The sequence below is a fragment of the Apteryx mantelli genome, chromosome 2 (genome assembly GCF_036417845.1).
Source record: "Apteryx mantelli isolate bAptMan1 chromosome 2, bAptMan1.hap1, whole genome shotgun sequence".
In the NCBI taxonomy this organism is placed as follows: Eukaryota; Metazoa; Chordata; class Aves; order Apterygiformes; family Apterygidae; genus Apteryx; species Apteryx mantelli.
The window spans coordinates 100,154,078-100,167,421 of record NC_089979.1 but is presented as its reverse complement, the minus strand read 5'-3'; the positions used below and the strand labels follow the sequence as shown (position 1 = coordinate 100,167,421).

Below are 13,344 nucleotides of genomic sequence, written 5' to 3'. Positions count from 1 at the left end.
GATGCACTTTATTATAGAGCAATACCCTCATTCATACAGGGGAGTAAATTTGCATGTTACAAACAAGAAAGATAAAAGAATAATTCCCCCTCCTGCACAAAAGGGCTAGAAAATTGAAGGAGTGTTCATTTCTGAGTAAGTGTTCAAATATCTCTCTCTGTTGTCAAATAAGGAACAAATAAAACACAGGAATTTCATTCACAATGTTATTCTGCCATCAGGCAAATAGTTGTGCAAGTTACTGGAAAGCTTAACTTATATCCACCTCTCCCGACTAGGCCACCCTCTATGTACTTGCACCATTTGAGTTGCTGCTGCAAATGGCAGAGCTCTCTACTGCCTACCTAAAAATTCTGGATTCCAAACTTCCTGATAAGCCATATAAAGTTTCAGCTGCATTTACTGAGATGGAACTCACTTATGTCTATCCTTTCTTAATCCTAGTGCTACTCTGCCTGGACTAGCGCTGCCCCAAAGTTTTGCACTACTGGTTCTTTCCTACCACATTTTTTGACTTTGATTACACTTTAACAAGTAAGTTTTTGGAGGCACTGCCAGCCTATGCAGTGGTTGCCACTGTTCTTACCCTAACAGCAGAAGCAAAAATACAGTAAACTAACCTTGCAGACTAAGCAAAAAATCCCCACCCAACAGTAAAAACGTAGCCAACACTTAAAACAAAAAAGAATCCCCAAACCCCTCTGTTTTCTAACATGATTCACTGCATGGCCACATAATCACTTCATGTCAAATTAGGGGGTTAGTATCTTTATTCTGACTCTCCTCTGAAGTATAACATCCCTCTCAGTTCCATTAATTCTTCTTAAAGTACAGCTAGACCTATTGAATTCAGTGACAAACACTTGCTAATCTGACAGTTTTATTTAACATTAAGAAAAATTCATTTGCAATGTTATGCCTACTAGTTAAGTGAATGCTCGCATATAAGCCAATCCACAAAAAGAATCCAAGAGATTGTTAATGGATTTAGACTGAATAAGTGCTTGAAGATGCCACATTCCAAATGATCCAAATGGAATACAGTTATTCCTATTCTAATCAGTGGCTCACCTGCTCTTCCTGCTCACCAATAATCTGTACAGTGACTATGCAACAAATTTCACTGTTTACTTTTAAAACCCTCAATAGTTGTAGCACATTATTAATGATAAATCTTTTGGCTCCTGTTTTCCTACCATTCACAAGGATCCGAATGGATTTATCACATAGTGGGCACCACAATTACTCACTTCTGATCTAATTGGCAGTTCTGTCCTGGCACTTACTGCTAGCAGCTGTTATTTTTGACTTGAAGCAAAAATGCTTCCTTAGCTGTAAGTCTACACTTTGCCCTAGGAAGACTGTGCATGAAAGTTTCTGTCAAATTTACCACTTAATGCTCGGTCAAGTTCCTTTTTTGATTTCTACTAGTAATGTAGAATATATCCCTCTAGCAGTTTCTCCAAAGTTTCCAAAGCAAAGAAACTGCATACACTGAATAGCACTTAATACACAATCTTAATTCCTGCTGACATAAAATGTAGAGCAAGCTTGTATGTTCTGCCATTTAGGTAATGTTTTACTTGCAAAATGAGTCTGGAAATTATCACAAGACAGTCAAGAACTCCAAAAATAATTTTCCAAAGCATATAAAATTTTGGGGTAAATCCAGAGTTATTTTTAAACCTGTCTTTACTTGCATTGCCTCTGACTGATCAGTTAGCTTGCTCCTCACATAGACTGCTTGATTGAAAAATCCTCCTTTTGTCTAAGCAGTACACTCTCGCTGCCTCTGTTCCTGAAATTTTTGTCCCCTTTGGCTGCTACCATATTGGCATAGTTGTTGTACTGTTGTCATCTATTAATGCTGCAGAATATTCCACTTAAACTTTTGGAAAGAGTGCTCTGATGGTGTTTGCTGCCACCTTGAGCTCTATTATGTTTATGCTGAAGCTTGCTCAGTTTATACGAAAAACCTACTTACCGTAAAAGGGGTTACGTAAAAAGACAGTTTCAATTATCTGTGGGTTTTTTCTTTTTCTTTCTTTTTTTTTTTTGGGGGGGGGGGGGGTTGCCTTCTCAAGCACGTATTGTTCTCTAAGGAGTCTCTTGACCTCCACAACTTCAATCCAACATGCATTAAAATTGTGGGCATTACAAAAACGTATCCTGCTTTAATGCCTTAATTGAAAACTGAAAACGTACACTACAAAGACTGTTTGGCTGCTATGCTCTGGTAACATCCTCAGTTTGGGAGGCGTGCAGCAGGGAGGAGGCAGCATTCCTGAATGAAGAATGATGATTAATTTATTCAAAAAGCCAGAAATAAAATATCAAAAAGTTATTCTTTATGTACTCAGTTTATGCCTTTTCGCTACTTTCAAGTTGAGAAGATATTTTTAGAGAGACGGTAGGAAAGCTTTGACCTTAGCTGTCAACTGAAAATATTGGTGCCTAAAGTTCATGTCCTAGAATGGAAATATTAGAACAAAAAAATCTGAGTTTTTCCTCCATTTCTTATTTCATAAATTAGAATAGCCCTTTTTTACACATAACATTTTAGCATGTGTTTGGATTCCTCTGTGCTTTCCCGGAGTAAAAGTACTATAGGAAGTTGTGAATTTTTCCTGTCTTAAGTGCTATAAAGCATTGCTTCTCCTCCCTAAAAATCATACAGTCCTGGATTTTAAAATGCTATCACTATGCTTTTCAGGTGTTACTATTACCCATTCGTATCTCAGGTCACTAAGTTAGCAGAAGACGACTTGGAGAAAAAAGAAAATGTGCCTCAAGTTGGCAGTTTTTAAAACCTGCAGCTGTTTAAAGAAGTTGAAAGATTGACAGATAAAGGGCAGAGCTCAGGACACAATTAAAGATGAATGGTAAGAGCCTTTTATGCTTTATTATCCATTATAGAAGGAAAAATATAAAATACCACTATGCTGTATGAAAGTATTGACATCCATTTAGGATGGATGCAGCATATCCAAGTGAGTTGAAAGACAACTCGCTGCCAAGAAAAAAAGGAGAAAAGTCAAGACACTGTGCAGTACCTTTTCAACTATAATTTAGATTATTTCAACCTACTTTATTGCTTTCCCATAGCAAATATGTTAGGTTCATAATGAAAGGACAGAATGACTTGAGTATTTAAAAAATACTGTTAACAAGCAGTTTTTAATATAATTAAGAAGCCAATAGCAAGTACAACCCATTAGAATGCATTTTTCTGTGATGGTTAGGAACATTGTATCATCTTACTGGAAACGTTCTCCAGGAAAACTGTTATAAATTATACGAGGAAATTATGCATAACATTTAAGTTCTGCTTTCTCAAATAGAGAAAAAAAATCACACTTATTAAAAAAAGAGGGGGGGGAGGGAGAGAGACAGGGAAAAATTCTTTCTGATCCATTCCAAAAATCTTAAGGCAAGGCCAAGCCGCCATGTAATTTCAAATTTATTTTACCAATTTTTCCTATAAGTAATATCAAATAAGTATTACAAATAATTCAATTGTACTAATTTTATTTACCTCAGACATCTTGTGCAGGCTACTTCTTATTCTTAGAGATAATTTTCTAAACTACTGTTCTGCATCCTAATGGTTCTGGTATCATATAACAATGTAAAGGTCTCTCCTCTCTGGAGACTCCAAAATCTACATGTTAATATTATATAACCTTGTTTGATGAAATTTAGGAATCTGTATGAAATATGTTATTCTAAATCTAAGTGAATCAATCTAGAAATAACTCTTTTTACATTTCTTTTCTGAGAAGCAAGTATCTTCTTGCTGAATGACAGGACATAATGATCAAATCACTAACTGTTGAGCTTTACTTACTAGCAATATTTATTGAAAAGATTACTAGTAATTTTTTCTAGTATCTAGTAGCAGTATCTACTAGTAAATATTACTAGTAATATTTATTGAAAAGAGAGAGATGTCTGAGTGTAACAGCAGCAAATCTAACACTACCAGGGTCGTCCTAATCATGTACTCATGCCCATATGTGAATGAACTTGATCAAGACTTTGCATAGTGCAAGTAGTTCAAAAGTCTTGTAGAAGTAAAAGCCTAAGCAATAACCTTCATTTTTACCTCAATACACGATACACCATAAAGAACAAATTTCTACATAGTAGTCATCTTTGCAATAAATGCTAAAGCAAGTGGAAAGGAGATTTAAAAGAGTATATACATTTCTTAACTAATAGAGGAATTTACCAGGGATAGAAGCTTGTGCAGATGAGTTTTCTATACACAGCAATACCACTTGATGCAATCCCTATCATGAGGTCTAGATTATGAAGATCCTGAAAAAGAAAAATATTGTAAGAATACAGAGGCAGTTTGTGTCATTCTCATTTACCTATTTATAAATTTAATTTTCAAATTTTCTATATTGATGGCATGGGCAAGCTTAAAATGCAACACAAGTCATAAAATTCAGTCATTTATTTTGATTTTTCTTCTCATGCATTTCTCCTTTGATCCTATCTAATACATAATAAAAAGTCTCACTCAAAAAAAGTTGCAATGTTCATCTTACTACATTAGGTATTTTTTAGGTCCCTATCAGACTAAGAAGTTTCAAGTCTAGTCTTATATTAATTTAACTACATGAAAGAAGTTGAAGTACTTCCCAAGATGAGTCAATTAAAACATCAAAGAATTCTGGATATTGGGCACAAATCTCCTGACTTTAAACTGCTTAGAAAGACAAAGGAAATAACTCCTTATGATTTCCAAAGAGATCTTATTAACAAAAACTTCACAGGAGATGACCACAATTCTGCAAACGAGAACATGCTAGAGGAATATATACGCAGACATGAATATTTGACACACAAAAGAATTCACTGCTAATTAAAACAAACACACTATGTTAGCTTAACATGCTTAAGAGGAAAAACACATTCATATATTTACAACAGCTTTATCCCTATTGAAAGATACTCAAGAGGAAACACATACTGCTTTTGTATAAATATTTGAACAAAAAAGGGGTGGCGGGAGAGTTGATCGGTCAGGTTTAAGGCTAAACCCAAACAGAAATTGCAAAAGTTACAATTCTTGGCTATGATTCCATTCAGTATGATTTACACATATGTACTAATATTTTACTACACAAGTTTCTAAACAGAGCTGAACACGTGCATAAATCTACACACAGGTGTGTGGAACCCACTGGTTAAAACATCAGGTTTGACTCAAGAGTGGCCTCAGAATATTTTATGAAAGATTACCAAAGGTAATGAATTCTCTAAAAGCCTTCAGTAGCTTAACTGATCCTCTAGGTGGTAGTCTGTGCTCAGCTAATAAAATATTTCCTTGCATGTCCAGTTCCAATTTCTTGGTATTAGTAAGTTATAAAAGAATACAACAGGTAGCATGTGCTCTAACAATACCATGGAAAGTCTACAATAAGTCCTTCACAAGTATTTGAATAAAAATTTGATATAGGTATATGACTGAATAACTGCTGAACCTACTTTGCAACATGGCTTATAAGCTTCCAATGAAATACCACAGCAGTTCACAGAAGATGAATATAACATTGAATATCTAGCATAACACTGAACACTGTCAAGATGAAAGAATTAACACTCCTATTTCTGCGAGTTCAAAAAAGGAAAATCATTAAGTAGGTAGCTGTCCAAATGCAGCTAATCTCAAGATATTGATAAAATAGTTCAGAATCAGCTGAAATGATTAACAGTCCCCAGCTACCTGCAGCCCTGCTTTCCCAAAGATTGCTGCTAGAAGAAGTACTTGAATCTCCACCTGAAGAAGCTCCTAGACTGCCATAGTTTATGCCAGCATATCGAAGTAATCCAGAATTGCCACCGCTTTATTTTAATATGCTGTGGAGCAAACTGAAGCATTTCAGGAGCTGAAACACGTAACTTAGCTGCCTGCCATAGTACAGCCAACCTAAAACTGGCTTACTAGCACCTGATGCTTACTTCAAGTTCCTGCTTTTAAGAGTTAATAACATGAAGAGAAGACAGCTTTAGGATAAAGAGCTCAGAACCTGCATGATTTAGCAGAAATAAAGGATTAGCTAAAGACTGATGGGGTTAATTAGGCCAAACTGCTCTATTTTCTCCCTACCAGAACAGACTTAATTTCCCCCTCCTCTGCTCCTGTCCAAAACACTAACCTTGCACACTATTTGTTAAACTGAATTCTCATGTGTTAAAGCTAAGAATTCTGAAATCAAGATCTTGCAACTGGGGAAAGAAAGAGTCTCATATAAGGAGTTTCCAAGATGATGTACAAAGTAAGGTGTGCAGTTATTTATTTCCCTTTCAAAATATCTATGCTGTTAAACTGCACAAATAAGTCATGCACATGCTTTGCTTTTTTATCTGTTTCTTTACAGAGACAAACATAAAAAATATTTATAAAGGTAGAACAGGATCATGCCAGTAATCTATCTAGTTAAATACTGAATCACATTTAATTTCAATTGCAAATACTACCTGGATTTTTGTAGAAATGGCAATAACATCAATTCTACAAGTTTCCCATCTTCCTCTCTCTGAGAGAAAACGAAAGGTAGGCTAACATCAGACTAATTATTGAGCAGATAATAAAGTGGTCCAGAGTCAAAACAAGATTAAGAATTCCAGCTAGTGTACACAGATTTTAAGGTACTGAATTCAATCTCTTAAGTTTCTAAATATTACTTCACTTTTGGATATTACAATTTTAACAATTCAGATTTATCCTCAGAGAAAAGTAGAAGCGTTTGCATATGAAAACTGACTTCACTGGATTAATTCCCTAGTGGAAGTTTCATGTTTGCTTGTTAAAAGGAAGCTTACACTTGACTTCTGAAAATTATTTAACTTAATACCATAAAACATTAAGATTAATAAGACATTCATTTGTTCAAGAAATATTATCCAAAAGTATCCCACTCTCAACCACCTGCGCAGGAGCACCCATTCCTTTTGGCCATTAGTATAAAAGCCAAGTGTCACCTGGTTCCTTTGCTATACAGAATCTAAGAGGACTAAGACTTTATCTCCAGCAACAAGGGAAGACTTGAATCATAAGATCATAAGGATCCAAACACATAAGCCTTTCAAAAAGCTACAGTTCTGAACCTAACCTCTGCTAGCATGTGTTCAAAATGCTGAAAGGGCAAAATCTGAGGAATACTAAGCAGGTGGAGGATGTTAAGAGGCTTGCCAAACATCCCTGCCAAAGCTAGGATATTCTGTGGGAGTCTCTTAAGAGCTTCACTACAAACTTCAGAAATAGAGACATTTCTTCAGACTGTCAGCACTTTATCAGGGCTCAGTGGACCTAAGCACGTAAGAATCTTCATGAATCACTATGTATAGTAATCATGGAAGTCAAATTATTTTGGAAAAGAGCTGGGGAAAGAGTCTGTTAGTCTTAAACAACAGTGACTAAGAATTCATTATTAGGGTCAGAATTTCTTCTTCACTTTGAGTTGATGCAATGGCTAATAAAAAAACCAAAACACACACACACACACTCATTCATATTTTAAAACACTGGCTATACAAATTCAAAAGAAAAGATGAGTAAGGCCTGTAAAAATGTAACCAAAAACTACAGCAGCACCTATCATAGATGTGAGTCAGTGCACTAAGTGGTAGAAAAGCTGTCATTCCTGAGGGAGAAGACATAGTTGGTCCCATTTCAGACCAATCTGATAATCTTAATTGGTTTTAGCAATACAGATAACTTGAAATGTCCAAGAGAAAACTTCGACAAGACTGACTCAAGTATGAGAAGAGTTCTTCCTCTGGATCAGACTATTCTGAATTTCAGAGAAGTGTCAGCCAACATGAAGGCTACCAGGTAAGCCCAAAAGGTAAGAACAGTTTCTTCCACAGGATTGATGCAGCACAGACAAAGCTTTAGCAAATTAAACAAAGTATCTGCTAGAACATCATGCCCTACACGCTCACTCTGATATAATGCAGTACTATTACTTTTCATATACGCTCTCAGGAACATCAATGACAATGTCTTAGTTCAAAGGTTCACTTCATAGCATTCTGTCTAGAACGATTTGTAACAGATGATTCAGAAGTAGTAAAAAAAACAAACAAACAAAAAACCCCCCCACACACAAGAAAACACCAGGCACAGGTCATCCAATCACACCTCTACTAACATTCTCCTCCTCGGCTTCTGGCAATTTACAGCTTCTGATCCAGGAAATCCTCAAGCTGTATGTTTAATAGGGCCCAACGAATCATTCTTTCACTGATCCAGCTAATTGCTCTTGATACCCATTTACACCTCTATCATCCATTAAGATACTGTGATGGTAATCCTCGCAGTTCAGTTACATGCTGCATGGAAAATTTTCTTTTTGCTTAAACCTTTGTCTTCTACAAGGTAGACTGAAGCTCCTTAAATGATTTATTACCAAAGCAAAAAATTTGTTTCTTATTCACGTTTTCCAGGCTGTTCACCTGATACAGAAGGCATTCCATAAAATTTTGATCATTCTTGTTACCATTCTCTACACTTTCCTACTTCCACCACCCACTTCAAGATAAGGGAAGGAGAGGTAGAACAAAACTGTTCAAAAAGGAATACTCTAAATTCGGCAAAATATGGATTTAAGCTGCAGCATGACTTTATCTTGCTATTTCTTTTCTACCAGTTTCTAACTGGCTAGTTGCTCTGTTCAAGTTCTACAAAATCATTCTGCTTGAAAAATTTTCATCCTTCAAAAAAAAGCAACTGTGACACAAAACATTAATTCCAATTGAAGTCTCAGTAGCAAGAGGGTCTGTATGTTAGGAGCATAGAAGTGAAAAAGGTTTGATTCAAATATGTACTCTATTTGATTCAGATGCCATAAAAAGCACTGATAGATGTCACCCAGAGTAGGGACTTGCACCTAGCATTCTGACATCCTGCAAATACCATGTTATTAAATCTGAAACAATGCACTGGATATAGAAATACATTGTTTAAGTAGGTATCCCCCAAAAGTATTTCCATTCTGAGAGAGCAGCCCAACACACACTCAGAAAATTTCATTTAGTTGAAAATGTTTGAACCTACTCTAAACTATGCTTACTACTCAGCACTGGTATGACCACTACTGACATACCATGTGTAGTTCTGCTGCCTACAATGCAGGAAGCATGTTGGAAAAATCGAAGTACATTCAGAAAGAGTATTCCATGAATATTAAGAGAGCAGATAATTTGCCTCATAGTGAAAGTCAGGAATTAGGTTGGGCTATCCAAATACTAGGTGAGAGGAAAAGTTAAAAGGTACAGACTGATCAAGTTAAATACTTTCAGGGAAATTTTAAGTATAACAATAAAGGACTCTTCAATACAGCAGAAAGGTAACAAAGATGATCCATTGGACAGACACAATCTAGACAAAGCTGGATTTAAGAAGATGCCCATTTACCATGCACGGGCTATCATCTTATTAGATGTTGGGAAGGATTTTCCATTGCCAGAAGTAAGACACAAGAACATAAAAAATTGTTCACGTATACTAGACTACGTACCTACAACCACTGTATTTGAATCAAAAGAACATGCCATGATTTGCAAAAAATCTGATCTTACTAGTTGTCACATAACAGTGGCCTCTCCTGATGCTCACATCAGATAAGATCATCATAGACCAAAGTTCATATTTTGGTTACTTCAACTATTTGTCTCCTTTGTACTTTTCCCCCTCATTACAAAAATGCCTCTATAATTTGAGCAACATATTTTATGAAAATGAATGTGATCGCAGTAGCTTTACAGAGGAGTGCTTTAGAAATCCTTAAAAGTCAAATGCAACACATATATTTGTGGTAGAATACAGAAAAAACAGAAAACAACATGCTGAGGAATGAAAACGAACTTTTCCATCACTTGTATCATTACAAAAACACAGAATTTTTTTCATCAAAATTCTCAGTGTCATGATTATTAACAAAAAATCTCAGAAAAATACTAGTAAAACCAGCAGTCATCTTTATGGAGGAAATTAATCACCTGCATTACACTACAGTAAGTTTCTATGCCACAAGTTGGCCAATGATGGCAGCAGCTCAGACATGAAACATGCTTAAGGCTATCCATAATAGTTTGCTATTACATAAAATTAGAAATGGTAATTCTCATACAAATAAGTGTGTTTTAGGGCTTTATCTCTCAGTCAGATAGTATAATCAAATAATTAAATGCCAGTAAACAATGAACTACTAGGACATGTCTCTTATCAACGAACACCTCATGTTTGAGAGACTTTAAACACATTCTTAGTGGCTGTCATCTGTGCTTGTTTAGAACTAGTTAGATTTAGCCTGGAGTCACGGGGCAGGCGGAACTTTATATTCTTACAGCCATGTTAGAAATCCAGAGTAAGTAAACTCTTAAAACATCTGCCGACTACATCAGAGCACTAAACAGAGCATTCATTTTCTTCCACACCATGACATTCATAAGTTTTACTAAAATTCTTAAGTAAAATGTATTGCAGTATGAAGGCAATGCATCTTAAAAATACATTTTTGTTCTGTTCAGGAGATCTAGCTTATTTGCCTGAAATTCTAGGACCTTTCTACATTACTCAAATTTTGGAAATCTGGAAATTTTGGAAATCACCCAAATTCTTCAGTTAAAAATAAACACATGGTATAGCTAATGTTGAAATGCTAACATTTTCACTGCAAATAAGAAGTTCATCTAAAAAACCAGTCATATAATAAAATGTTCCAAGTGAAAAATGGCAATGTAAACATACTCTACCACTGTGCAATTCCACTCCATAGAATTCAAGTGTTCGTGCTATATTTATAAAGCAGGACTCTGCTTCAGACTGCTTGAGGCCACTAAAAGAGAAAAAAAATATGCACCACAGTCAAAAATTAAAGATATGAAATTATATTTACTACAAATGCAGAAAGAGAGGAGAATCCAACAGCCTGGTGTCTGACAAACAAGCCTTCTTAATAACTAATGCCACAAAGCACGTCATGGGTGAAGTATTTTAGAGCTCCTGAACTCCTCTCTTAAAATTGAGCAAATTACAAACAATGCTATTATCTCAGCCACTCCGAGTCAGTACTTTTTAGAAGGAGAAAAAGAAGGGGGGTGGGGGGGAATTGTTCTTAGCTGTTTTGTTTAGGGGGGGTGAGGAAACAATTTCTCAGTAAAAGCCTCTTATAATGAGAAGATATATTTTTAAGTATTCTACACTGTATAGTGTCTCAGAAGGAATTAGGTGTTTAGAAGAAAGACCAGAAGCGACATGGAATGTACTCATATGTAAGGGAGAAAAAGAATATTTTAAAAGTTATACAGTTATAAAGTAGTTATAAACTCAGAAAGCAAAAGCCATCTGAATTTATTTACAATCAACAAGCAGAAAGTCCTGAAGTATTTTAATTTTTTTTCCCCACTATCTGTGGGATGAGATGCAAGACTTGCAAGCATTCCATCTCCTAGTCTTCTGGGAAGTTTCTAAAATCTGGTGAGATATTCATTTTCAAGAGACAAGAACTCAAAAAAACAAAAAACAGAAACAAACAAAAAAATGACCATCTCGAACTAAATTTATGTCTTCCTGGAAAGTATATGCAGAAACTACTAAGAGTTTTAAAAAGCCTTGAGTTCTAAAAAAGCCAAAGATTCCAAAAGTCATCCCTACCTAGATCATTCTCCAATGCAGCCCTCTAATCATTCATCCAAGAGGAATATAATGTGGCTTAACAAGATTCCCTTAAGCATGATAATAAAGGTAGTCCTTTCCAAAAATTTGTAGGGCCAAGACTCTGTTGAGAATTGATCAGGCAACAGCCAGCTTTTATCCAAAATCTGCTGTAGCGTGTTGACACTGTAAAGTGCCAACAACCATCAATGATTTAGGCACCACAGCACATTAAAGTAAGCATAAGAACAAGGACTAACTCATAACTACGTACTATTCTACCTAAGTAGAAAAGGCATCAGCTATCATCCTACCATGTCAAAATCATTCTTTTGCCAGATAAGCTTCTCAAGCTATGTCCATAAAATTAAGCTAAACAAATGCAATTTTAGGACAGCTTGTAAGAAACTAACGTAAAAGTAAAGCTATGGTAAGAACTCCAGATCCAAAGACATTCCACATATGGCAGTAATTCTGATTTTAAAAAAGGGGTTTTACCTCTAAAGGAAGACATCTATTACTTTCACGATAATAAACTACCATCCATTCTCTAAAATTCCAGGCCAAAGTAATCTGTCCTGAAACTGCCACTACAGGAGGTTCTACATCAAGCTCCAAGAAACCAATTAGAAGGACTGAAAGTTATCTTGAACTAGAAAGCCGCTGCCAGCAGTGTGGTTTGAGGATGTCACAATACTGGTAAAAGGAAGAAAAATCTGTTTGTCATGATCCTGAGATAAATCGTTTACTCAGATCTACAGCTCCAGTGTCTACTGTCACCTTGAATTTGGGGAATTAAAAAAAAAAAAAAATTACAATCCCCAAAAGTGTCAGGAAAAAGAGATGCTGGAAATTACACCCAGTTTACCTTGTCTCTTCCACCATGTTAGAAAGGTGGAGAAAAATCAGCCTGAGCATATTATGCACCAGACTGCTGAATACAAAAGTTGAAAATAATGTACTTACACAAACATTTTTTAAATTTTGATCAAGAACTTCATCCAAAGAATGGGGAAAGTCTGATGCATATCAACAAGATATGCCTGCAAGTTTTAATTCTCAATTTGCATACATCACCTACATGAGGTCAATCAAGCCCTGCATCTTGAAAGGCCAAGAAAGTGCCTTAGCATAGACTTTTTTTTTTTTTTTTTTTGTTAAGCCCCACACTGTTGAAGAGGAAACTAAACCTTTAGGTCCTTAAGCAGGTGTCCATTCCTTAGAGAGATAAATAGGCAAGATGAAGTTGATCTTAGTGCCCCCTTCCAATTTTTATGGCTCTTGATATCCAAGGGTTTGTTACACATCTGGAACTCAAGCACCATATGAATTTTCAAATGTATCATTTCCTCAAATTGATGGCTAAATCTAGCAAGCAGTAGGAAATCATTACCAATTTGGAAAATATACATGTCCTAAGACCTCAAGCTCCTTACTTAAGTGAAAAATGATTTTAAAAACCTTGTTAAAACAAGCTACACACAGAAAAACCCTCCTGTAAATTCAGGGATGAACACAGAAGGACACGCACAATTACAAAACTTCTGAAGCCTAACCAGTTCAATATGATACCAAAGGCTTTCTTAACAGCTACTGTCCACTGAGTCATGTTTGAAATGAACATATATTTCAAGTGTTGTTATTCATAACTTTAATTACCATCACTTATT

The 13,344-nt window shown here is 35.6% G+C and overlaps 1 protein-coding gene across 1 annotated transcript in view; it reads right to left on the bottom strand.

Annotated features, from left to right (window-relative positions):
- Nucleotides 1-13,344, bottom strand: part of PTPN3 (protein tyrosine phosphatase non-receptor type 3) — a 190,649-nt gene that overhangs the window by 71,011 nt on the left and 106,294 nt on the right. Inside the window, exons 9-10 of the mRNA XM_013952828.2 lie at nt 10,769-10,856; nt 4,232-4,320 (exon numbers count right to left, since the gene is read on the bottom strand). Coding sequence (XP_013808282.2) covers nt 4,232-4,320; nt 10,769-10,856 — 177 coding nt within the window. The remainder of the gene's footprint in view (nt 1-4,231; nt 4,321-10,768; nt 10,857-13,344) is intronic.